Source organism: Lissotriton vulgaris, chromosome 6, assembly GCF_964263255.1.
Source record: "Lissotriton vulgaris chromosome 6, aLisVul1.2, whole genome shotgun sequence".
Classification (NCBI taxonomy): Eukaryota; Metazoa; Chordata; class Amphibia; order Caudata; family Salamandridae; genus Lissotriton; species Lissotriton vulgaris.
The window spans coordinates 155589099-155616792 of NC_141694.1; the positions used below are offsets into that span (position 1 = coordinate 155589099).

The 27694-nt window shown below is 38.5% G+C and overlaps 1 protein-coding gene across 1 annotated transcript in view; it reads right to left on the reverse strand.

Annotated features, from left to right (window-relative positions):
• Window positions 1-646: 646 nt before the first annotated feature.
• Window positions 647-27694, reverse strand: part of LOC147706943 (uncharacterized) — a 355595-nt gene continuing 328547 nt past the window's right edge. The window contains exons 13-16 of the mRNA XM_086925597.1: window positions 23523-23591; window positions 17630-17698; window positions 12318-12386; window positions 647-651 (exon numbers count right to left, since the gene is read on the reverse strand). Coding sequence (XP_086781723.1) covers window positions 647-651; window positions 12318-12386; window positions 17630-17698; window positions 23523-23591 — 212 coding nt within the window. The remainder of the gene's footprint in view (window positions 652-12317; window positions 12387-17629; window positions 17699-23522; window positions 23592-27694) is intronic.

Below are 27694 nucleotides of genomic sequence, written 5' to 3' on the forward strand. Positions count from 1 at the left end.
CCGCTCTATGTAGAGCAGATGGCCCGAAGAACATGTTTATAAATCTGGAATCGCAGGTGATTTCTATGAGGCATGGGTGGGCAGAGATTTCTAAATATGATGGGCGATAGTCTGGCCAGAGTGCTAGAGTCAATTACCTCTGCCATATTGATAGCGCCAAGACACCTACGGGTTAGTTAGCGATCTCTTTCTTTTCAGAAGAAGACCAAAACACTGCTGTTTCCGAAAATTTAAGGTGCTGTATTTTTGGGTGGTCTCCACCCGTGTCTCTCTTCTGCGCATTTCTCTACCTTGTACTTTGAGTTTGCCAGCGCCAGGATGCCTGTCAGGTGATAGAGCTCTTTAGAAATGAAATAAATAAATAAATATAAAATAAAAGATGATAGTAGCCATTGGAGATTAAAAAAAGGGAGGATTAAAAGTGAGTGCTTCTACACTAATGAGCCTTAAACTCTACACACAGTATCATTGCTTCACTGGCAGTGGTGTTGGCAGAGTGGGGCCAGAAGGAGTCCATGTCCCAGATCTCCTTGTCCAAGTCCTACCTTGTGTTCTAACACCTTAGGTGTTGAATGTGAAAGAGGTGACATGGGGAGAACATATGCAAAGATTTGGTTGAACTCATTTTAAAATAGGGTGTTGAGATTTATTCTACAGAAAAAGAACATGAAGAAAATTATGAGCAAGAACATGATATGGTAGAGGAAATAATTGAAAAAAATTGGGGTGATAGGTAAGAGGATACACCCAGACGATGGGTTGTGTAGCTGGACTCTAAATTACAGCATGACTAAATGCAGCAACATCTGCACAGAAAGATCCTCAAATGTGTGAGGAAATGGAAAGACTTTTGTAATGGAATATTATGAGGATAGTGAGCATTCCTGAGGACCTCAAAGATGCTACAGAAGGGGGATTCCTAATCAAGTGGATCATTCACTTTCTGAGGAATTACCCACTTTCTAGAGCATATTGGATTTAGTTCAATAATCTGGCACTCCGCCCATATCTGGAAGGGTTTTCCCAAGTCTTTCTCACTAAGGAGAATATTCTGTCTAAAGCATGTGAAAAAAGGTGAATTTAGTCTGCTGCCGGATATATTCCCAGGATGTTCCTGCAGTATGGTCAGGTGAATAAGAGAAATGAGATAATGGCAATTGAAATTAAGGACAATTGATATTCCAGCTCCCATATTAGACTTGACTAGTTTGAAAACCAGTTGGCAGACATAAACACATATATTTCATGAACCAGAAAAATTTGACAATATTCCTATTAAAATCTGGAAACATTTAAAAAAAATCATTGACTAAGATCTCATCTAAAGTAAGCCAGATGTAGAAATTGATCATAAAATTGGGATGTTGGTGAGGAACTTTTAAGCTGCTTCTTGGAATGCTGCTACAGACATTCCCAAAGAAGGAACAAGTATTCAATGTACAAGGCCTCCCTAGGTCTCGAAACCTGCTTGGACCTGCTGTACATGAGGGATGGGTTGGTGTTGAATTGGGGGAAAGGAGGGGACAAATAGAAAAAACAAGGGCAGTTTGCACTTGAGGCAGAAATCTGATAAAGTTTATTGTACAGCTACATACTTATGAATAACCATTTGAGAATTGCTATCTTTAATGTCAAAGAGCTAAATGTCCCTACTATGCAATATAAATGTAAAGAAGAGCTCCCACATTTGAAAGCAAGGTTGCTTATAGAATCGTAGCATTTTCTTCAGGCTTGGGGCCAAATCATCAGATACTACTTTCACAATGCCTTGGAAAAGGAAACCACATAGTGTTTTTTTGATCCCTCTTTCAAAGTTGTCTGTATTAGTATGTGTAAAAATCAATGTCCATTAGGTTATTATTGGAGTACAAATTGGTACACTGTAGTTTCGTAGCTGTTCAGTACATGGCCCCAATAAAGAACTTCCTCTCCCTTTAACTCAGATCCAAGAGAAATGCCTTCAATTACATCAAGAAATAACATAAAAGGCAAAGATTTTAATTGTGTCACTTGTCTGCATTTAGATATGACCTATACCAAATGGCAAGTGGTTCTTCATATATGCATATAATCACTGCAACATGATAATGGTTGAATTATTCATCTTTTTCACCATTCTTGGAATGCTGGCAACATTGCTTTGTTTCCTTCTAATAATAATTGCAGCACATGTGGTTTACACAAGAATCCAATTGCTTCAATAAATGTTTGAAATGCCAATTTACATATTTCTTGGGTCTCTCTTTTGGCATGTCTGAGGAAAAAACAAAAAGGTAGATCTGTTTCCATGACTTCCCTGGGAAGAAGATCCGAGTGGTTGTATTCTAAGGTTTCATTCTTCATCTGGTACCTGATGAGATTTAGGAGTCCAGATTTTGCACTGTGAGCTAGCAGCCAGGAATTGGGTCAACCAATTCTGATGAAATGAGTGGACTATGTTCCCATACTTTGATACATATGTTGTCCAACCACACAGTCTCAGTTGATTAGTAGGAAGTATATGACATAGGATTTCATTGTTAGAACTCTTCGTACCCCTGAGGACGAGCCAATGCACATCAATGGAAGGATGCTCTTTGTTTCCTCTAATCAAAGCATGAGGATTATGGAACCAAGTCAGGCTGCACTTCCTTTGGCCATTCACAGAAAGCCGAACAATGAAATCCTTACAGATGTTAAAGTTAGAAACACATTTACACAAAAGGGTGAAAGAAAAAGGTCTTCATACAAGGCCTAGCAACAGAATTGTGGGTTTCGGAGGGATGTTAGTAGAATGGGTGATTCAGAATAAGCATGGGCGCAAAATCCGTTCCGCTCGCGGATTTTGCGGATTTTCAGCAAATTCGCAATCCGCAAACTCCTGCGAATTTGCTGAAAATCCGCGAATCCGCGAGCGGAACGGATCCGGGGGGCAGAAGTTCAAGCTTCAAGCTTGTAACTATTTTAGAATGGCGCCGGCAAGCTGCCAGCGCCATTCTAAAATAGTTACTAAGTTAGCTTCAACAGGAAGCACTAATAGAAGCAGGTGCTCAAGTTTAACTGAATTCGAGCACCTGCTTTATTTTATCTATTAGTGCTTCCTGATGAAGCTAACTTAGTAACTATTTTAGAATGGCGCTGGCAGCTTGCCGGCGCCATTCTAAAATAAAACAGGAGAGGGGCAGAGGGCAGAAGGGGACAACGACGAGTGTGGCAGAGGGCAGAAGGACTCAAAAACGAGTGGGGCAGAGGGCAGAATGGCACAAAAACGAGTGCGGTAGAGGGCAGACGGGTACAAAAATGAGTGGGGCAGAGGGCAGAATGGCACAAAAACGAGTGGGGCAGAGGGCAGAAGGGCACAACAACGAGCGGGCTCGCACAAAAAAAAACGTGCAAACACGCAAAGTGCCCCGCGAACACGCAAGCGTCCCGCGAACACGCAAATCGCTCCGCGAACACGCACATTTTTGTTCTTGCAAATTCGCACAAACTCGCGAATTCGCAAATCCGCAAATTCGCGAATTGCGAATTCGCAAAATTCGCCCATGCTTAACTAATTCAGAACGATGTATTTGGGAATGGGGAAAATTAACCCAAGGTATCGGACACCTGCGGTTATAGAATGACAATTTTATTATGTCTACAAAAGGAAAGTTACACTTATTTGGTAATGCTGGGCCTAATGAATAGCATAGGTTGCTATTGTGTAATGTAAGCTGGGGTATTGCACAGAGAGCATGGATGAAGACCTTGCCACAACCCGAGTGTCCACTCGGCACAGCTGTAAAATGTATTCAGTGGAGGCCGAGAGAAGGGCCCTGGGCTCGGCGCATGGGCACAAGTCACCCACAGTCTGTGTCTAGTGCTTGCTAGGCAAAGGAATGCCTAGTGATTGGGACAGATACAAACATTTTGACTGCAGGGCATGTCTGAAATGCATAAGCTTTGAATCCAGGGGTGGTATGATAATACGGCTAACCATTAATGAAAAATAAGTATCAATTAGGTTTTGGATATTAATAAGGTCCTTGTTGCAGTGGTTTCAACAACTATATTTTGGAGAAATTATATTATAATAGATGAAAGTCTGCAATTCTTGCATAAAAACCTGTCTCTAATTTTCATATTACTTTCCAATTGGGACTGTAATCAGAAAATGACCTAGCTGCTCTGCATAATAAATTATTACAACTGAATAGTGACATCATAAAGTCAGATGAGAGAGTCACCAGCCAAGGTGAAAAGCAGGCCACAGAGCATTATTACAGTTGCAGTTTAAAGAAAGAAAACAATTAATGGCTTTTCGTTATTTTGGAAATTTCTCCTAAAGCTTGAAGGAGATATTGATTGTAGTTAGATTTTTGTACAAAATAGGTCTATTGAGAAAAAACTCCAAATGATTTGGCACATTCTGAGCACCAGCATCTCTTAATCTGTCCTAATTTAAACAGTTTCTAGTGTCTTTTTGTAACAAATTATTAGCTGCATTCCTGCAACTTTATTTCACAATTCAGACTTCACTTTCATGCTTCACGTCTGCAAACATGGTATCTCTTCTATGTGAAAGATACAGACATCAACGATTTAAGCAGCTTACAAAACAGTTGAGGGGTGACCATCCATTGTAAGGAATTAAATACTGTCTGTCATACATTAAGAGAATACCTCAGAATTGTATGACTGTTGAAATAAATTTCTCAGTGACTGGAAGTACCCTTGTGACATATAATAGAGAGGACTCTATCTTGCATGTACATTTTCATGTTTGCTTTAACTTGTTGGAATAAGATCAAACATGTTTAATAAATGGAAAGTGATGTCAGGAGAACCCTATGTGGACATATATGATTAAGAGCATGCAGATCATAAACTGTGCCAGTGTGGTTTTATATTATCAGGTCATATTACCTTTAGTTTGTTGTCCATTTAGGCATCTGGCTGCAAGCATTTGTGTTTTTATCTCTGTTATACAGGTCCAGCAACCATGAATGAAAGCAAGGGATACAATAGTTGCCTTGAGACAAGGAGAACGTATCCACTTCTCTGCTGTCAAGAATTCAGACCAGGCAATTCCAGCACCAAGGTAGGCAAAGTGTGTGGCTCATCAGAACCCATAGGATGCAGCAGAATCGTGGGCAAGTTTGGTAATGGGAATATACCAATTGCTGTGCACAGCCCCTTTTTTGCTCCTTTTTTTGTTAAACCTTTGTACTGTTCACAAAGTTTTGAAGTTTAAATAAATATAGGTGAAACACTAATTTTCGCAACTTTAATTACCTCTTCATTCACTCGTGATGCATAGTTGATATGTATATCCATTGTGATTTCATGTTTATTTAACTCCTTTCATTTGATTTATTATTTTGACTGATGCTCAGTTTGTAGTACAGAAAAGTGGTATCCATTCTGACTTTCCACTTACACCTCTGGAATATAAGGCTCAGTCCCATGTTGGATGACCAATATATTCTTTTAAAGTTCAATACAGATAAAAAGATTCTACTGAATCAACTTCAGACCTGAACCTCAGTTTTGTTGGCCTCTCCTCATTGGCTTTTACTCCTATTTTGAGTACACCAGTGGTAAAAATCTGGGTCCAGCTGAGTGCCGGGTAAGCTATAAACCTTCTAGAGGGCAAGTTCCCACACATTAAAGAGAGCAATATTAGCATTGCCAATACTTGATATTTTAACAATCTTACAGCTAAATATTTGCACAAACAATCCAGTTTTGGAGTTCTTTCCAAAAATAATTATTTAGAGCTTTGAGATTTTAGTTATCTGCCACAAGTTGTCAGTTGGGAAGTAAAATTTCCTGCGGAAGTGCCACTGGTGGCTTATCTGGTGGAAACACTATAGTAAAGGCGTTGGGACATTCCCTGTAGGTGCATCAAAACACCCACTCTATGTCGAGCAGATGGTCCGAAGAGCATGTTTATAAATCTGGAATTGCAGGTGACTTCTATGAGGCATGGGTTGGCAGAGATTTCTAAATGTGGTGGGCGATAGTCTGGCCAGAGTGGTAGAGTCAATTACCTCTGCTATACTGATAAACGGCGGGCAGCCCACCACATTCTAAATGAGCCTTAACTTCATTTTCAATATCCACATTCTTCTCTTAATTTCTTATCGCAGTATTTTCTTTCTCATTATAAAAACTACAGTTTCTGAGAAATTTGGATACCCAATGTATATTTCAGATATCAATATATCTGTTCAAAATTTGGCAAGGCAAGAACATTTCTATGTTTCTAGTCTCCAAAGAAATTGATGTTACATATTTCCTTTAACTGGTGCGCTGGTTGGTTCCTAGACCCATAAAACAGCTGGATTTTGGTTTAAAGTGTATGCTTACGTAATGAAATCACCTCTCCTGAATTTGCTTCTCGCTCTTGCTCTTCTCGTGTTGGTTTCTTTTTTTTGTCTGAAGCACAGATGATAGTTGCCATTAGAGAATAAAAAAAGAGAGGATTAAAAGTGAGTGCTTCTGCACTAATCAGTCATAAACACTAGACAGAACCTACACAAAGTGTCTTGGATCATGGGCAGTGGTGTTGGCAGAGAGGGGCCAGAAGGAGTCCATGCCCCAGCTCTCTTTCTCCAAGTCCTACTTTGTGTCTAAACACCTTAGGTGTTGAATATGAAAGAGGTAACATGGGGAAAACATAAGCAAAGATTCTGTTAAACTCATTTTAAAATAGGGTGTTGAGATTTAATCCACAGAAAAAAAAACATGGAATAAATTATGAGCACTTAAATGATTTGGAAGAGGAAATCATTTAATTGGGTTGATAGCTAAGAGGATACATCCAGACGATTAGGGTGTGACGCTGGAGTCTAAATTACCGAAAGACAAAATGCAGCAACATCTGCACAGAAAGAGCCTCAAATGTGTGAGGAAATGGAAAGAATTTCATGATGGAATAATATGAGGATCGTGAGCATTCTTGAGGGTCTCAAAGATTCTACAGAAGAGGTATCCCTAATCAAGTGGATCATCCACTTTCTTAGGGATTTCCCACTTTCTAGATCATATTGGATTCCGGACAATACCCTCAAATCTGGCACTCCACCCGTAACTGGAAGGGCTTGTCCAAGTCTTTCTCACTAAGTAGAACATTCTGTCGACAGCATGAGAAAAAAAATGAATTTAGTCTTCTGCTGGATACTGTTTATCCATATTTCCAGGACATTCCTGTAGTAAGGCAAGGTGATTAAAAGAAATGAGACAATGCCAATTCAAATTAAAGACCATTGTTATTTCAGTTTCATATTAAACTTGACTCGTTTGAAAACCAGTTGGCAGACATAAACACATACATTTCATGAACCAGAAAAATTTGGCAATATTCCTATTCTAATCTGGAAAAAATGGAAACAATCATTGACTGAGATCTCATCTAAAGTAAGCCAGATGTAAACATTAATCATAAAATTGGGATGGGGGTGAGGAACTTGTAAGCTGCTTCTTGGTATGCTGCTACAGACATTTCCAAAGAAGGAGCGACTAGTCAATGTACAACGCCTCCCTAGGTTTTGAAACCCGCTTGGTCCTGCTGTACATGAGGGATCAGTGGGTGTTGAGATGGGGTAAAGGAGGGGACAAATAGAAAAAACAATGGCAGTTTTGTTCTTGAGGCAGAAATCTGATAAAGGTAATTGTATAGCTACATACTTATAAATAACCATTTGAGAATTGCTACCTTTAATGTTAAAGAGCTAAATGTCCCTACTATGCAATATAAATGTAAAGAAGAGCTCCTACATTTGAAACCAAGGTTGGCAATAAAATCGTAGCATGTTCTTCAGGCTTGGGGCCAAATCATAATATGCTACTTTCAAAAGGCCTTGGAGAAGGAAAGCAAAACAGTTTTTTGATCCCTCTTTCAAAGTTGTCTGTATTAGTTTGTATAAAAAGCAATGTCCATTAGGTCATTATTGGGGTTCAAAGTGCTACACTGGAGTTTCATAGCTGTTCCGTACATGGCCCCAATAAAGAACTTCCTCTGCCTTTAACTCAGATCCAAGAGAAATGCCTTTAATGACTGAAAAAAATATCATAAAAGGCAAAGATTTTAATTGTATCCATTGTCTGCATTTAGATATGACCTATACCCAATGGCAAGTGCTTCTACTTAAGATATATATGCATATATACATATAATCAATGCAACATGAAAATCATTGAATTATTCATCTTTTTCATCATTCTTGGAATGCTGGTAACATTGCTTTGTTTCCTTTGACTAATAATTGCAGCACCTGTTATTTACACAAGAATCCAAGTGCTTCAATAAATGTTTGAAATACAAATTTACATATTTCTAGTGTCTCCCTTTGGGCATGTCTAAGGTAAAAACAAAAAGGCAGATCTGTTTTCATGATTTCCCGGGGAGAGAGATCAAAGTGGCCGTGTTCTAAGGTTTCGGACCCCATCTGGTACTCAGTGAGATTTAGAGGTCCACATGGAACACTGTGAGCTAGCAGCAGGTTTTGGGCCAATTGATTCTGATGAAATGAGTGGACCCAGGGTGATATCACCAATGCTTCACGTTAAACATCGTAAATCACGCTTAGCGCCATTTTGAATATTGCTGGCTATCACTGGTTTGCATTGCCGTGTTAGTGCCGTATTTACAACGCCTTGCTCACAGGCAATGTACAAACCTGCGATAGACGGCGATATTCTTCATTAGCGTGTAAAATCAAGTGATGATTTGAAAAGCTTGATAATAGGGGAGAGTGGACGTAACCAAACAACCCACCTCACATTCAAAACATGCCTAAGTCAAGTTTTGATCAGGCGTTAAGGATCCTGCAAAAACCGCAGTGACTGCTGCTTTCATCATCGCTTCGTGGTTCCGGAGCCGCGTTGTAAGTAACTCAATGTCCTGTTCGCGACCTTTTGTTACATCAAGGTACGCCTATTTTAAATCTCATTAGCGATGTATATCGCTAAGATGCTTGGCGTTACAAAAAACGGCAGCTAACATGCGCTAATGCATGTTAGCGGCGCCTTGGTTATAGGGCAATTAAATTATTGCTGCTTTAGCGGCAAAAAGTGCCGCTAAAGCGGCGATAATGCCCTTGTAAATATGGCCCTAAGTACCCATATTTTGACACATATGTTGTCCAACCACACAGTCCTACTTGATTAGTAGGAACCATATGGCACAGGAATTCATTGATAGAACGCTTCGTACCCCTGAGGGCGAGCCTATGCGCATCAATGGAAGGATGCTCTTTGTTTCCTCTAATCAAAGCACGAGGATCAAGGAAACAAATCAGGCTGCACTTCTTTTGGCCATTCATGAAACGTCCAACAACTAAATCCTTGCAGAGGTTAAAGATAGAAACACATTTACGCAAGATGGTGAAAGACAAAGGTCTTCATACAAGGCCCATCAGCATAATTGTGGGTTTCGGAGGGATGTTAAGTAGAATGGGTGATTTAGAACGATGTATTTGGGAATGGGGACATTTAACGCAAGGTTTCGGGGACCTGCAGTCATATAGTGACAATTTTAACATGTATAAAAAGGGAAAGTTACACTTATTTGCTAATGCTGGGCCTAATGAATAGCATAGGTTGCCATTGTGTAATGTAAGCTGGGGTATTGCACAGAGAGCATGGATGAAGACCTTTGCACAACCCGAGTATCCACTCGGCACAGCTGTAAACTGTATTCAGTGGAGGCCGAGAGAAGGGCCCTGGGCTCAGCGCATGGGCACAAGTCATCCACAGTCTGTGTCTAGTGCTTGCTAGGCAAAGGAATGCCTAGTGATTGGGACAGATACAAACATTTTGACTGCAGGGCATGTCTGAAATGCATAAGCTTTGAATCCAGGGGTGGTATGATAATACGGCTGACCATTAACGAAAAATAAGTATGAATTAGGTTTTGGATGTTAATAAGGTTCTTGTTGCAGTGGTTTCAACAACTATATTTTGTAGAAATTATATTATAATACAGGAAAGTCTGCAATTCTTGTATAAAAACCTGTCTCTAATTTTCATATTACTTTCCAATTGGGGCTGTAATCAGAAAATGCCCTAGCTGCTCAGCATAATAAATTATTGCAGCTGAATAGTGACATCATAAAGTCAGATGAGAGAGTCACCAGCCAAGGTGAAAAGCAGGCCACAGAGCATTATTACAGTTGCAGTTTAAAGAAAGAAAACAATTAATGGCTTTTCGTTATTTTGGAAATTTCTCCTAAAGCTTGAAGGAGATATTGATTGCAGTTAGATTTTTGTACAAAATAGGTCTATTGAGAAAAAACTCCAAATGATTGGGCACATTCTGAGCACCAGCATCTCTTAATCTGTCCTAATTTAAACTGTTTCTAGTGTCTTTTTGTAACAAATTATTAGCTGCATTCCTGCAACTTTTTTTTCACAGTTCAGACTTCGCTTTCAGGCTTCACGTCTGCAAACATAGTATCTCTTCTATGTGAAAGATACAGACACCAACGATTTAAGCGGCTTGCAAAACAGTTGAGGGGTGACCATCCATTGTAAGGAATTAAATAATGTCTGCCATACATTAAGAGAATACCTCAGAATTGAATGACTGTTTAAAGAAATTCCTCAGTCACTGGAATAACCAATGTGACATATAATAGAGAGTACTCTATCTTGCATGTACATTTTCATGTTTGCTTTAACTTGTTGGAATAAGATCAAACATGTTTAATAAATGGAAAGTGATGTCAGGAGAACCCTATCTGGACATATATGATTAAGAGCATGCAGATCATAAACTGTGCCAGTGTGGTTTTATATTATCCGGTCATATTACCTTTAGTTTGTTGTCCATTTAGGCATCTGGCTGCAAGCATTTGTGTTTTTATCTCTGTTACACAGGTCCAGCAACCATGAATGAAAGCAAGGGATACAATAGTTGCCTTGAGACAAGGAGAGCGTATCCACTTCTCTGCTGTCAAGAATTCAGTCCAGGCAATTCCAGCACCAAGGTAGGCAAAGTGTGTGGCTCACCAGAACCCATAGGATGCAGCAGAATCGTGGGCAACTTTGGTAATGGGAATATACCAATTGCTGTGCACAGCCCCTTTTTTGCAACTTTTTTTTGTTAAACATTTGTACTGTTCACAAAGTTTTGAAGTTTAAATAAATATGTATGAAACGCTAATTTTCGCAACTTTAATTACCTCTTCATACACTCGTGATGCATAGTTAATATGTGTATCCATTGTGATTTCCTGTTTATTTAACCCCTTTCATTTGATTTATTATTGTGGCTGATGCTCAGTTTGTAGTACAGAAAAGTGGTTGCAATTCTGACTTTCCACTTAAACCTCAGGGGCCTTATTTATGAAGCACTTGCGCCGCCAGTGCGCCACTTTTAAAATGGGAAAAAGTGACGCACCGGCGGCGCAAGGCCTTCATAAATAAGGCCCCAGGAATATAAGGCCATGTTTGATGACCAATATCCTTTTGAAGTTCAATGCAGATAAAAAGATTCTACTGAATCAACTTTAGACCTGAACCTCAGTTTTGTTGGCCTCTCCTCATTGGCTTTCACTCCTATTTTGAGTACACCAGTGGTACAAATCTTGGTCCAGCTGAGTGCAGGGTAAGCGATAAACCTTCTAGAGGGCAAGTTCCCACACATTAAAGAGAGGCCTATTAGGATTGCCAATACTTGATATTTTAACTCTCTGACAGCTACATATTTGCACAAACAATCCAGTTTTGGACTTCTTTCAAAAAATAATTATTTAGAGCTTGGAGATTATAGTTATCTGCCACAAGTTGTCAGTTGGGAAGTCAAATTTCGTACAAAGTGCCACTGGTGGCTTATCTGGTGGAAACCCTATAGTAAAGGTGTCGGGACATTCCCTGTAGGTGCATCAAAACACCCGCTCTATGTAGAGCATATGGTCCAAAGAACATGTTTATAAATCTGGAATCGAAGGTGACTTCTATGAGGCATGTGTTTTCAGAGATTTCTAAATATGGTGGGCGATAGTCTGGCCAGAGTTGTAGAGTTAATTACCTCTGCCATACTGATAGGCGGTGGGCTACCCACCACATTCTAAATGAGCCTTAAGTTCATTTTCAATATGCACTTCCTTCTCTTAATTTCCTATCACAGTATTTTCTTTCTCATTATAAAAACTACGGTTTCTGAGAAATTTAGATACCCAATGTATATTTCAGATATCAATATATCTGTTCACAATTTGGCAAGGCAAGGACATTTCTATGTTGCTATTCTCCATATGAATTGATGTTACATATTTCATTTAATTGGCACACAGCTTGTTTCCTAGACCCATACAACAGCGGGATTTTGGTTTAAAGTGTACGCTTACGTAATGAAATCACATCACCTGGATTTGCTTCTCGCTCTTGCTCTTCTCGTGTTGGTTTCGATTTTTCATCTGAAGCACAAATGATAGTTGCCATTAGAGAATAAAAAAAGAGAGGATTAAGAGTGAGTGCTTCTGCAATAATAAGTCATAAGCTCTAGACAGAACCTACACACAGTGTTATTGCTTCACGGGCAGTGGTGTTGGCAGAATCGGGCCAGAAGGAGTCCATGCCCCAGCTCTATTTGTCCAAGTCCTGCCTTGTGTCCAAACACCTTAGGTGTTGAATGTGAAAGAGGTAACATGGGGAAAACATATGCGAAGATTCTGTTGAACTAATTTTAAAATAGGGTGTTGAGATTTAAACTACAGAAAAAGTACATGAAGACAATTGTGGGCAATTAAATGATATGGTAGAGGAAATAATTGAAAAAATTGGGATGATAGGTAAGAGGATGCACCCAGACGATTGGAGTGTGACGCTGGAGTCTAAATTACAGAAAGACAAAATGCAGCAACATCTGCACAGAAAGAGCCTCAAATGTGTGACGAAATGGAAAGCCTTAATGACGGATTAATAGTGAGCATTCTTGAGGGCCTCAAAGATGCTACAGAAGGGGTATCGCTAATCAAGTGGATCATCCACTGTTTTAGGGATTATCTACTTTCTAGAGCATGTTGGATTCTGGACAATACCCTGAAATCTGTCAATCCACCCATATATGGCACAGGTTTTCCAAGTCTTTCTCACTAAGGAGAACATTCTGTTTTAAGCATGTGAAAAAAGGTGAATTTAGTCTTCTGCTGGATACTGTTTATCCATATTCTCAGGATATTCCTGTAGTATGGCCAGGTGATTGAGAGAAATTAGATAATGTGAATTCAAATGAAAGACAGTTGATATTCCAGCACCCATATTAGACTTGACTTGTTTGCAAACCAGTTGGCAGACATAAACACATATATTTCATGAACTAGACATTATAAACAATATTCCTATTATAATCTGGAAAAAATAGAAACAATCATTGACAAAGATTTCATATAAAGTAATCCAGATGTAGACATTAATCGTAAAACTGGGATGTCGGTGAGGAACTTTTATGCTGCTTCTTGGAATGCTGCTACAGACAATCCCAAAGAAAGAGCGAGTAGTCAATGTACAAGGCCTCCCTAGGTCTCGAAACCAGCTTGGAGCTGCTGTACATGAGGGATGGGTGGGTGCTGAGTTGGGGGAAAGGAGAAGACAAATAGAAAAAACAAGGGCAGTTTTGTGCTTGAGGCAGAAGTCTGATAAAGTTAATTGTATAGCTACATACTTATGAATAACCATTTGAGAATTGCTACCTTTAATGTTAAAGAGCTAAATGTCCCTACTATGCAATATACATGTAAAGAAGAGCTCCCACAATTGAAACCAAGGTTGCTTATAAAATCATAGCATTTTCTTCAGGCTTGGGGCCAAATAATCATACCTGTTCAGTACATGGCCCCAAGAAATAACTTAATCTGCCTGTAACACAGATCGAAGAGAAATACCTTCAATGACTTCAAGAAATATCATAAAAGGCAAAGATTTGAATTGTATCACTTGTCTGCATTTAGATATGACCTATACCCAATGGCAAGTGGTTCTCCTTATGATATATATTCATATATGCATATAATCACTGCAATATGACAATCTTTGAATTATTCATCTTTTTCACCATTCTTGGAATGCTGGTAACATTGCTTTGTTTCATTCTACTAATGATTGCAGCACCTAGGGTTTACACAAACAATCCAATTGCTTCAGTAAATGTTTGAAATACCAATTTACATATTTCTAATGTCACCCTTTGGACATGTCTAACGTAAAAACAAAAAGGTAATTCTGTTGTCATGATTTCCCTGGGAGGGAGATCAGAGTGGCTGTGTTCTAAGGTTTCCGACCCCATCTGCAGGAATTATAGTATAATTAGTGAAAGTCTGCAATTCTTGTATAAAAACCTGTCTCTAATTTTCATATTGCTTTCCAATTGTGATGTGTCAAGTCACCCTGTAATTAGAAAATTACAAAGCTGCTCAGCCATATTAAATTATTACAGCTACATAATAATGTCAGATGCCAGAGTCACAAGCCAAAGTGAAAGGAAGGCCACGGAGCATTATTACAGTTGGAGTTAAAAGAAAGAAAGCAACAATTGGCTTTTCGTTCTTTTGGTCATTTCTCCAAAAGCTTGAAGGAGATATTGATTGCAGTTACATTTTTGGACAAAATAGGTCTATTAAGAAAAAACGCTATATGATTCGAAACATTCTGAGCAACAGCATCCTCTAATCTGACATAATTTAAACTGATTCTAGTGTCTCTTTGTAACAAATTACTAACTGCATTCCTGAATCTTTCATTTCACAATGCAGATTTTGCTTTCATGCTTCATGTCTGAAAACATAGTATCTCTTTTATATGAAAGATACAGACACCAACGATTTAAGCGGCTTGTGGAACAGTGTAGGGGTGACCATGCTTTGTGAGGAATTAAATACTGCCTGCCATATATTAAGAGAATACCTCGAAATTGAATGACTGTTTAAAGAAATTCCTCAGTCACTGGAATAACCAATGTGACAAATGATAGAGACTACTCTATCTTGCATATACATTTTCATGTTTGCTTTAACTTGTTGGAATAAGATCAATCATGTTTAATAAATGGAAAGTGATGTCAGGAGAACCCTATGTTGACAATATATGATTAAGAACATGCAGATCATAAACTTTGCCAGTGTAGTTTTATATTATCCGGTCATATTACATATTACATTACATTGTTGTCCATTTAGGCATCTGGATGCAAGCAATTGTGTTTTTTCTCTGTCACTCAGGTCCAGCAACCATGAATGAAAGCAAGGGGTACAATAGTTGCCTTGGAACAAGGAGAACTTATCCACATTTCTGCTGTTTAAAATTCAGTCCAGGCAATTCCAGCACCAACGTAGGCAAAGTGTGTGGCTCATCAGAACCCATTGGATGCAGCAGAATCGTGGGCAAGTTTGGTAATGGGAATATACCAATTGCTGTGCACAACCCCTTTTTTGCTACTTTTTTTGTTAAACCTTTGTACTGTTCACAAAGTTTTGAAGTTTAAATAAATATAGGTGAAACACACATTTTTGCAACTTTAATTACCTCTTAATACACTTGTGATGCATAGTTGATATGTGTAGCCATTGTGATTTCATGTTTATTTAACCCCTTTCATTTGATTTATTATTGTGGCTGATGCTCAATTTGTAGTACAGAAAAGTGGTATCAATTCTGACTTTACACTTACACCTCAGGAATATAAGGCTCAGTCCCATGTTGGATGACCAATATATTCTTTTAAATCTGACATAAATCTGACATAATTTAAACTGATTCTAGTGTCTCTTTGTAACAAATTACTAACTGCATTCCTGAATCTTTCATTTCACAATGCAGATTTTGCTTTCATGCTTCATGTCTGAAAACATAGTATCTCTTTTATATGAAAGATACAGACACCAACGATTTAAGTGGCTTGTGGAACAGTTGAGGGGTGACCATGCTTTGTGAGGAATTAAATACTGCCTGTCATATATTAAGAGAATACCTCGAAATTGAATGACTGTTTAAAGAAATTCCTCAGTCACTGGAATAACCAATGTGACATATGATAGAGAGTACTCTATCTTGCATATACATTTTCATGTTTGCTTTAACTTGTTGGAATAAGATCAATCATGTTTAATAAATGGAAAGTGATGTCAGGAGAACCCTATGTTGACAATGTATGATTAAGAGCATGCAGATCATAAACTTTGCCAGTGTAGTTTTATATTATCCGGTCATATTACATATTACATTACATTGTTGTCCATTTAGGCATCTGGATGCAAGCAATTGTGTTTTTTTCTCTGTCACTCAGGTCCAGCAACCATATATGAAAGCAAGTGATACAACAGTTGCCTTGGAGCAAGGAGAACTTATCCACTTTTCTGCTGTTTAAAATTCAGTCCAGGCAATTCCAGCACCAACGTAGGCAAAGTGTGTGGCTCATCAGAACCCATAGGATGCAGCAGAATTGTGGGCAAATTTGGTAATGGGAATATACCAATTGCTGTGCACAGTCCCTTTTTTGCTACTTTTTTTGTTAAACCTTTGTACTGTTCACAAAGTTTTGAAGTTTAAATAAATATAGGTTAAACACTTATTTTCGCAACTTTAATTACCTCTTCGAACACTCGTGATGCATAGTTGATATGTATATCCATTGTGATTTCATGTTTATTTAACCCGTTTCATTTGATATATTATTGTGGCTGATGCTCAGTTTGTAGTACAGAAAGGTGGTATCAATTCTGACTTTCCACTTACACCTCCGGAATATAAGGCTCAGTCCCATGTTGGATGACCAATATATTCTTTTAAAGTTCAATACAGAAAAAACGATTCTACTGAATCAACTTCAGACCTGAACCTCAGTTTTGTTGACCTCTCCTCATTGGCTTTCACTCCTATTTTGAGTACACCAGTGGTAAAAATCTGGGTCCCGCTGAGTGCAGGGTAAGCTTTAAACCTTCTAGAGGGCAAGTTCCCACACATTAAAGAGAGGCATATTAGCATTGCCAATTCTTGAAATTTTAACAATCTTACAGCTAAATATTTGCACAAACAATCAATTTTTGGAGTTCTTTCAAAAATAATTATTTAAAGCTTGGAGATTTTAGTTATCTGCCACAAGTTGTCAGTTGGGAAGTAAAATTTCCTGCGGAAGTGCCACTAGTGGCTTATCTGGTAGAAACCCTATAGTAAAGGTGTTGGGACATTCCCTGTAGGTGATTCAAAACACCCGCTCTATGTCGAGCAGATGGTCCGAAGAACATGTTTATAAATCTGAAATTGCAGGTGACTTCTATAAGGCATGGGTCGGCAGAGATTTCTAAATGTGGTGGGTGATAGTCTGGCCAGAGTGGTAGAGTCAATTACCTCTGCTATACTGATAGACGGCGGGCTGCCAACCACATTCTAAATGAGCCTTAACTTCATTTTCAATATCCGCATTCTTCTCTTAATTTCTTATCACAGTATTTTCTTTCTCATTATAAAAACTACAGTTTCTGAGAAATTTGAATACCCAATGTATATTTCAGATATCAATATATCTGTTCACAATTTGGCAAGGCAAGAACATTTCTATGTTGCTATTCTCCAAAGAAATTGATGTTACATATTTCCTTTAACTGGTGCGCTGGTTGGTTCTTAGACCCATAAAACAGCTGGATTTTTGTTTAAAGTGTATGCTTACGTAATGAAATCTCCTCTCCTGAATTTGCTTCTCGCTCTTGCTCTTCTCGTGTTGGTTTCTTTTTTTTGTCTGAAGCACAGATGATAGTTGCCATTAGAGAATGAAAAAAGTGAGGTTTAAAAGTGAGTGCTTCTGCACTAATCAGTCATAAACTCTAGACAGAACCTACACAAAGTGTCTTGGATCATGGGCAGTGGTGTTGGCAGAGAGGGGCTAGAAGGAGTCCATGTCCCAGCTCTCTTACTCTAAGTCCTACTTTGTGTCTAAACACCTTAGGTGTTGAATATGAAAGAGGTAACATGGGGACAACATATGCAAAGATTCTGTTAAACTCATTTTAAAATAGGGTGTTGAGATTTAATCCACAAAAAAAGAACATGAAATAAATCATGAGCACTTAAATGATTTGGTAGAGGAAATAATTGAAAAAATTGGGATGATAGCTAAGAGGATACATCCAGACGATTAGGGTGTAAAGCTAGAGTCTAAATTACAGAAAGACAAAATGCAGCAACATCTGCACAGAAAGAGCCTCAAATGTGTGAGGAAATGGAAAGAATTTCATGACGGAATAATATGAGAATTGTGAGCATTCCTGAGGGTCTCAAAGATTCTACAGAAGGGGTATTCCTAATCAAGTGGATCATCCACTTTCTTAGGGATTACCCACTTTCTAGATCATATTGGATTCCGGACAATACCCTCAAATCTGGCACTCCACCCATAACTGGAAGGGTTTTTCCAAGTCTTTCTTACTAAGTAGAACATTCTGTCTAAAGCATGTGAAAAAAAGTGAATTTAGTCTTCTGCTGGATACTGTTTATCCATATTTCCAGGATATTCCTGTAGTAAGGCAATGTGAATAAAACAAATGAGACAATGCCAATGCAAATTAAAGACCATTGTTATTCCAGCTCCAATATTAGACTTGACTCGTTTGAAAACCAGTTGGCAGACATAAACACATGTACTTCATGAACCAGAAAAATTTGGCAATATTCCTATTCTAATCTGGAAAAAATGGAAACAATCATTGACTGAGATATCATCTAAAGTAAGCCAGATGTAAACATTAATCATAACATTGGGATGGTGGTGAGAAACCTGTAAGCTGCTTCTTGGTATGCTGCTACAGACATTTCCAAAGAAGGAGCGACTAGTCAATGTACAACGCCTCCCTAGGTTTTGAAACCCGCTTGGTCCTGCTGTACATGAGGGATCAGTGAATGTTGAGTTGGGGTAAAGGAGGGGACAAATAGAAAAAAACAATGGCAGTTTTGTTCTTGAGGCAGAAATCTGATAAAGTTAATTCTATTGCTACATACTTATAAATAACCATTTGTGAATTGCTACCTTTAAGGTCAAAGAGCTAAATGTCCCTACTATGCAATATAAATGTAAAGAAGAGCTCCTACATTTGAAACCAAGGTTGCCAATAAAATTGTAGCATGTTCTTCAGGCTTGGGGCCAAATCATAATATGCTACTTTCAAAAGGCCTTGGAGAAGGAAAGCAAAATAGTTTTTTGATCCCTCTTTCAAAGTTGTCTGTATTAGTTTGTCCATTAGGTCATTATTGGGGTACAGATTGCTACACTGGATTTTAATAGCTGTTCAGTACATGGCCCCAATAAAGAACTTCCTCTGCCTTTAACTCAGATCCAAGAGAAATGCCTTCAATTACTTCAAGAAATATCATGAAAGGCAAAGATTTTAATTGTATCCATTGTCTGCATTTAGATATGACCTATACCCAATGGCAAGTGCTTCTACTTAAGATATATATTCATATATACATATAATCAGTGCAACATGACAATCATTGAATTATTCATCTTTTTCATCATTTTTGGAATGCTGGTAACATTGCTTTGTTTCCTTTGACTAATAATTGCAGCACCTGTTATTTACACAAGAATCCAAGTGCTTCAATAAATGTTTGAAATACCAATTTACATATTTCTAGTGTCTCCCTTTGGGCATGTCTAAGGTAAAAACAAAAAGGCAGATCTGTTTTCATGATTTCCCTGGGAGGGAGAACAGAGTGGCCGTGTTCTAAGGTTTCGGACCCCATCTGGTACTCAGTGAGATTTAGAGGTCCACATGGAACACTGTGAGCTAGCTGCAGGTTGTGGGCCAATTGATTCTGATGAAATGAGTGGACCCAGGGAGATATCACTAATGCTTCACGTTAAACATCGTAAATCATGCTTAGCGCCATTTTGAATATCGCTGGCTATCGCTGGTTTACATCGCCGTGTTGGCGGCGTATTTACAACGCCTTGCTCAAAGGCAATGTACAAACCTGCGATAGACGGCGATATTCTTCATTAGCGTGTAAAATTCAAGTGATGATTTGACAAGCTAATGAAAAGCTTGATAATAGGGGAGAGTGGACGTAACCAAACAATCCACCTCACATTCAAAACATGCCTATGTCAAGTTTTGATCAGGCGTTAAGGATCCTGCGAAAACCGCAGTGACTGCTGCTTTCATCATCGCTTTGTGGTTCCGGAGCCGCGTTGTAAGTAACTCAATGTCCTGTTTGCGACCTTTTGTTGCATCAAGGTACGCCTACTTTGCATCTCATTAGCGATGTATATCGCTAAGATGCTTGGCGTACAAAAACGGCAGCTAATATGCGCTAATGCATGTTAGCGCCGCCTTGTTTATAGGGCAATGAAATTATTGCCGCTTTAGATGCAAAAAGTGCCGCTAAAGCAGCGATAATGCCCTTGTAAATATGGCCCTAAGTACCCATATTTTGACACATATGTTGTCCAACCACACAGTCCTACTTGATTAGTAGGAACCATATGGCACAGGAATTCATTGATAGAACGCTTCGTACCCCTGAGGGCGAGCCTATGCGCATCAATGGAAGGATGTTCTTTGTTTCCTCTAATCAAAGCACGAGGATCAAGGAAACAAATCAGGCTGCACTTCTTTTGGCCATTCATGGAACGTCCAACAACTAAATCCTTGCAGAGGTTAAAGATAGAAACACATTTACACAAGATGGTGAAAGACAAAGGTCTTCATACAAGGCCCATCAGCATAATTGTGGGTTTCGGAGGGATGTTAAGTAGAATGGGTGATTTAGAACGATGTATTTGGGAATGGGGACATTTAGCGCAAGGTTTCGGAGACCTGCAGTTATATAATGACAATTTTAACATGTATACAAAGGGAAAGTTACACTTATTTGCTAATGCTGGGCCTAATGAATAGCATAGGTTGCCATTGTGTAATGTAAGCTGGGGTATTGCACAGAGAGCATGGATGAAGACCTTTCCACAACCCGAGTGTCCACTCGGCACAGCTGTAAACTGTATTCAGTGGAGGCCGAGAGAATGGCCCTGGGCTCAGCACATGGGCACAAGTCATCCACAGTTTGTGTCTAGTGCTTGCTAGGCAAAGGAATGCCTAGTGATTGGGACAGATACAAACATTTTGACTGCAGGGCATGTCTGAAATGCATAAGCTTTGAATCCAGGGGTGGTATGATAATACGGCTGACCATTAACGAAAAATAAGTATCAATTAGGTTTTGGATATTAATAAGGTCCTTGTTGCAGTGGTTTCAACAACTATATTTTGTAGAAATTATATTATAATACATGAAAGTCTGCAATTCTTGTATAAAAACCTGTCTCTAATTTTCATATTACTTTCCAATTGGGGCTGTAATCAGAAAATGCCCTAGCTGCTCAGCATAATAAATTATTGCAGCTGAATAGTGACATCATAATGTCAGATGAGAGAGTCACCAGCCAAGGTGAAAAGCAGGCCACAGAGCATTATTACAGTTGCAGTTTAAAGAAAGAAATCCATATATGGCTTTTCGTTATTTTGGTCATTTCTCCTAAAGCTTGAAGGCGATATTGATTGCAGTTAGATTTTTGTACAAAATAGGTCTATTGAGAAAAAACTCCAAATGATTGGGCACATTCTGAGCACCAGCATCTCTTAATCTGTCCTAATTTAAACTGTTTCCAGTGTCTTTTTGTAACAAATTATTAGCTGCATTCCTGCAACTTTTTTTTCACAGTTCAGACTTTGCTTTCAGGCTTCACGTCTGCAAACATAGTATCTCTTCTATGTGAAAGATACAGACATCAACGATTTAAGCGGCTCGTGGAATGGATGATGGATGACCATCCATTGTAAGGAATTAAATACTGTCTGTCATACATTAGGAGAATACCTCAGACTTGTATGACTGTTTAAATAAATTTCTCAGAGACTGGAAGTAGCCTTGTGACATATAATAGAGAGTACTCTATCTTGCATATACACTTTCATGTTTGCTTTAACTTGTTGGAATAAGATCAAACATGTTTAATAAATGGAAAGTGATGTCAAGAGAACCCTATCTGGACATATATGATTAAGAGCATGCAGATCATAAACTGTGCCAGTGTGGTTTTATATTATCCGGTCATATTACCTTTAGTTTGTTGTCCATTTAGGCATCTGGCTGCAAGCATTTGTGTTTTCATCTCTGTTACACAGGTCCAGCAACCATGAATGAAAGCAAGGGATACAATAGTTGCCTTGAGACAAGGAGAATGTATCCACTTCTCTGCTGTCAAGAATTCAGTCCAGGCAATTCCAGCACCAAGGAAGGCAAAGTGTGTGGCTCATGAGAACCCATAGGATGCAGCAGAATCGTGGGCAAGTTTGGTAATGGGAATATACCAATTGCTGTGCACAGCCCCTTTTTTGCAACTTTTTTTTTTTAAACATTTGTACTGTTCACAAAGTTTTTAAGTTTAAATAAATATGTACGAAACGCAAATTTTCGCAACTTTAATTACCTCTTCATACACTCGTGATGCATAGTTGATATGTGTATCCATTGTGATTTCCTGTTTATTTAACCCCTTTCATTTGATTTATTATTGTGGCTGATGCTCAGTTTGAAGTACAGAAAAGTGGTTGCAATTCTGACTTTCCACTTAAACCTCAGGAATATAAGGCCTCAGTCCCATGTTTGATGACCAATATCCCTATGAAGTTCAATGCAGATAAAAAGATTCTACTGAATCAACTTTAGACCTGAACCTCAGTTTTGTTGGCCTCTCCTCATTGGCTTTCACTCCTATTTTGAGTACACCAGTGGTACAAATCTTGGTCCTGCTGAGTGCAGGGTAAGCGATAAACCTTCTAGAGGGCAAGTTCCCACACATTAAAGAGAGGCCTATTAGCATTGCCAATACTTGATATTTTAACTCTCTGACAGCTACATATTTGCACAAACAATCCAGTTTTGGAGTTCTTTCAAAAAATAATTATTTAGAGCTTGGAGATTATAGTTATCTGCCACAAGTTGTCAGTTGGGAAGTCAAATTTCGTACGAAGTGCCACTGGTGGCTTATCTGGTGGAAACCCTATAGTAAAGGTGTCGGGACATTCCCTGTAGGTGCATCAAAACACCCGCTCTATGTTGAGCATATGGTCCAAAAAACATGTTTATAAATCTGGAATCTTAGGTGACTTCTATGAGGCATGTGTTGTCAGACATTTCTAAATTTGGTGGGCGATAGTCTGGCCAGAGTGGTAGAGTCAATTACCTCTGCCATACTGATAGGCGGTGGGCTACCCACCACATTCTAAATGAGCCTTAAGTTCATTTTCAATATGCACTTCCTTCTCTTAATTTCCTATCACAGTATTTTCTTTCTCATTATAAAAACTACGGTTTCTGAGAAATTTAGATACCCAATGTATATTTCAGATATCAATATATCTGTTCACAATTTGGCAAGGCAAGGACATTTCTATGTTGCTATTCTCCATATAAATTGATGTTACATATTTTATTTAATTGGCACACAGCTTGTTTCCTAGACCCATACAACAGCGGGATTTTGGTTTAAAGTGTACGCTTACGTAATGAAATCACATCACCTGGATTTGCTTCTCGCTCTTGCTCTTCTCGTGTTGGTTTCGATTTTTCATCTGAAGCACAAATGATAGTTGCCATTAGAGAATAAAAAAAGAGAGGATTAAGAGTGAGTGCTTCTGCAATAATAAGTCATAAGCTCTAGACAGAACCTACACACAGTGTTATTGCTTCACGGGCAGTGGTGTTGGCAGAATCGGGCCAGAAGGAGTCCATGCCCCAGCTCTCTTTGTCCAAGTCCTGCCTTGTGTCCAAACACCTTAGGTGTTGAATGTGAAAGAGGTAACATGGGGAAAACATATGCGAAGATTCTGTTGAACTCATTTTAAAATAGGGTGTTGAGATTTAAACTACAGAAAAAGTACATGAAGACAATTGTGGGCAATTAAATGATATGGTAGAGGAAATAATGGAAAAAATTGGGATGATAGGTAAGAGGATGCACCCAGACGATTGGAGTGTGACGCTGGAGTCTAAATTACAGAAAGACAAAATGCAGCAACATCTGCACAGAAAGAGCCTCAAATGTGTGATGAAATGGAAAGCCTTAATGACGGATTAATAGTGAGCATTCTTGAGGGCCTCAAAGATGCTACAGAAGGGGTATCGCTAATCAAGTGGATCATCCACTGTTTTAGGGATTATCTACTTTCTAGAGCATGTTGGATTCTGGACAATACCCTGAAATCTGTCAATCCACCCATATATGGCACAGGTTTTCCAAGTCTTTCTCACTAAGGAGAACATTCTGTTTTAAGCATGTGAAAAAAGGTGAATTTAGTCTTCTGCTGGATACTGTTTATCCATATTCTCAGGATATTCCTGTAGTATGGCCAGGTGATTGAGAGAAATTAGATAATGTGAATTCAAATGAAAGACAGTTGATATTCCAGCACCCATATTAGACTTGACTTGTTTGCAAACCAGTTGGCAGACATAAACACATATATTTCATGAACCAGACATTTTTTACAATATTCCTATTATAATCTGGAAAAAATAGAAACAATCATTGACAAAGATTTCATATAAAGTAATCCAGATGTAGACATTAATAGTAAAATTGGGATGTCGGTGAGGAACTTTTATGCTGCTTCTTGGAATGCTGCTACAGACATTCCCAAAGAAGGAGCGAGTAGTCAATGTACAAGGCCTCCCTAGGTCTCGAAACCAGCTTGGAGCTGCTGTACATGAGGGATGGGTGGGTGCTGAGTTGGGGGAAAGGAGGGGACAAATAGAAAAAACAAGGGCAGTTTTGTGCTTACGGCAGAAGTCTGATAAAGTTAATTGTATAGCTACATATTTATGAATAACCATTTGAGAATTGCTACCTTTAATGTTAAAGAGCTAAATGTCCCTACTATGCAATATAAATGTAAAGAAGAGCTCCCACATTTGAAACCAAGGTTGCTTATAGAATCGTAGCATGTTCTTCAGGCTTGGGGCCAGATAATCATACCTGTTCAGTACATGGCCCCAAGAAAGAACTTCATCTGCCTGTAACACAGATCGAAGAGAAATACCTTCAATGACTTCAAGAAATATCATAAAAGGCAAAGATTTGAATTGTATCACTTGTCTGCATTTAGATATGACCTATACCCAATGGCAAGTGGTTCTCCTTATGATATATATTCATATATGCATATAATCACTGCAATATGACAATCTTTGAATTATTCATCTTTTTCACCATTCTTGGAATGCTGGTAACATTGCTTTGTTTCATTCTACTAATGATTGCAGCACCTAGGGTTTACACAAAAAATCCAATTGCTTCAGTAAATGTTTGAAATACCAATTTACATATTTCTAGTGTCACCCTTTGGACATGTCTAACGTAAAAACAAAAAGGTAATTCTGTTTTCATGATTTCCCTGGGAGGGAGATCAGAGTGGCTGTGTTCTAAGGTTTCCGACCCCATCTGCAGGAATTATAGTATAATTAGTGAAAGTCTGCAATTCTTGTATAAAAACCTGTCTCTAATTTTCATATTGCTTTCCAATTGTGATGTGTCAAGTCACCCTGTAATTAGAAAATGACAAAGCTGCTCAGCCATAATAAATTATTACAGCTACATAATAATGTCAGATGCCAGAGTCACAAGCCAAAGTGAAAGGAAGGTCACGGAGCATTATTACAGTTGGAGTTAAAAGAAAGAAAGCAACAATTGGCTTTTCATTCTTTTGGTCATTTCTCCAAAAGCTTGAAGGAGATATTGATTGCAGTTAAATTTTTGGACAAAATAGGTCTATTAAGAAAAAACGCTATATGATTCGAAACATTCTGAGCAACAGCATTCTCTAATCTGACATAATTTAAACTGATTCTAGTGTCTCTTTCTAACAAATTACTAACTGCATTCCTGAATCTTTCATTTCACAATGCAGATTTTGCTTTCATGCTTCATGTCTGAAAACATAGTATCTCTTTTATATGAAAGATACAGACACCAACGATTTAAGAGGCTTGTGGAACAGTTGAGAGGTGACCATGCTTTGTGAGGAATTAAATACTGCCTGTCATATATTAAGAGAATACCCCGAAATTGAATGACTGTTTAAAGAAATTCCTCAGTCACTGGAATAACCAATGTGACATATGATAGAGAGTACTCTATCTTGCATATACATTTTCATGTTTGCTTTAACTTGTTGGAATAGGATCAATCATGTTTAATAAAGGGAAAGTGATGTCAGGAGAACCCTATGTTGACAATATATGATTAAGAGCATGCAGATCATAAACTTTGCCAGTGTAGTTTTATATTATCCGGTCATATTACATATTACATTACATTGTTGTCCATTTAGGCATCTGGCTGCACGCAATTGCGTTTTTTTCTCTGTCACTCAGGTCCAGCAACCATATATGAAAGCAAGTGATACAACAGTTGCCTAAGGAACAAGGAGAACTTATCCACTTTTCTGCTGTTTAAAATTCAGTCCAGGCAATTCCAGCACCAACGTAGGCAAAGTGTGTGGCTCATCAGAACCCATAGGATGCAGCAGAATTGTTGGCAAGTTTGGTAATGGGAATATACCAATTGCTGTGCACAGTCCCTTTTTTGCTACTTTTTTTGTTAAACCTTTGTACTGTTCACAAAGTTTTGAAGTTTAAATAAATATAGGTGAAACACTAATTTTCGCAACTTTAATTTCCTCTTCATACACTCGTGATGCATAGTTGATATGTATATCCATTGTGATTTCATGTTTATTTAACCCGTTTCATTTGATATATTATTGTGGCTGATGCTCAGTTTGTAGTACAGAAAAGTGGTATCAATTCTGACTTTCCACTTACACCTCCGGAATATAAGGCTCAGTCCCATGTTGGATGACCAATATATTCTTTTAAAGTTCAATACAGATGAAAAGATTCTACTAAATCAACTTCAGACCTGAACCTCAGTTTTGTTGGCCTCTCCTCATTGGCTTTCACTCCTATTTTGAGTACACCAGTGGTAAAAATCTGGGTCCAGCTGAGTGCAGGGTAATCTATAAACCCTCTAGAGGGCAAGTTCCCACACATTAAAGAGAGGCATATTAGCATTGCCAATACTTGATATTTTAACAATCTTACAGCTAAATATTTGCACAAACAATCAATTTTCGGAGTTCTTTCAAAAATAATTATTTAAAGCTTGGAGATTTTAGTTATCTGCCACAAGTTGTCAGTTGGGAAGTAAAATTTCCTGCGGAAGTGCCACTAGTGGCTTATCTGGTAGAAACCCTATAGTAAAGGTGTTGGGACATTCCCTGTAGGTGATTCAAAACACCCGCTCTATGTCGAGCAGATGGTCCGAAGAACATGTTTATAAATCTGGAATTGCAGGTGACTTCTATGAGGCATGGCTCGGCAGAGATTTCTAAATGTGGTGGGTGATAGTCTGGCCAGAGTGGTAGAGTCAATTACCTCTGCTATACTGATAGATAGCGGGCTGCCCACCACATTCTAAAGGAGCCTTAACTTCATTTTCATATCCACATTCTTCTCTTAATTTCTTATCACAGTATTTTCTTTCATATTATAAAAACTACAGTTTCTGAGAAATTTGGATACCCAATGTATATTTCTGATATCAATATATCTGTTCACAATTTGGCAGGGCAAGAACATTTCTATGTTGCTATTATCCAAAGAAATTGATGTTACA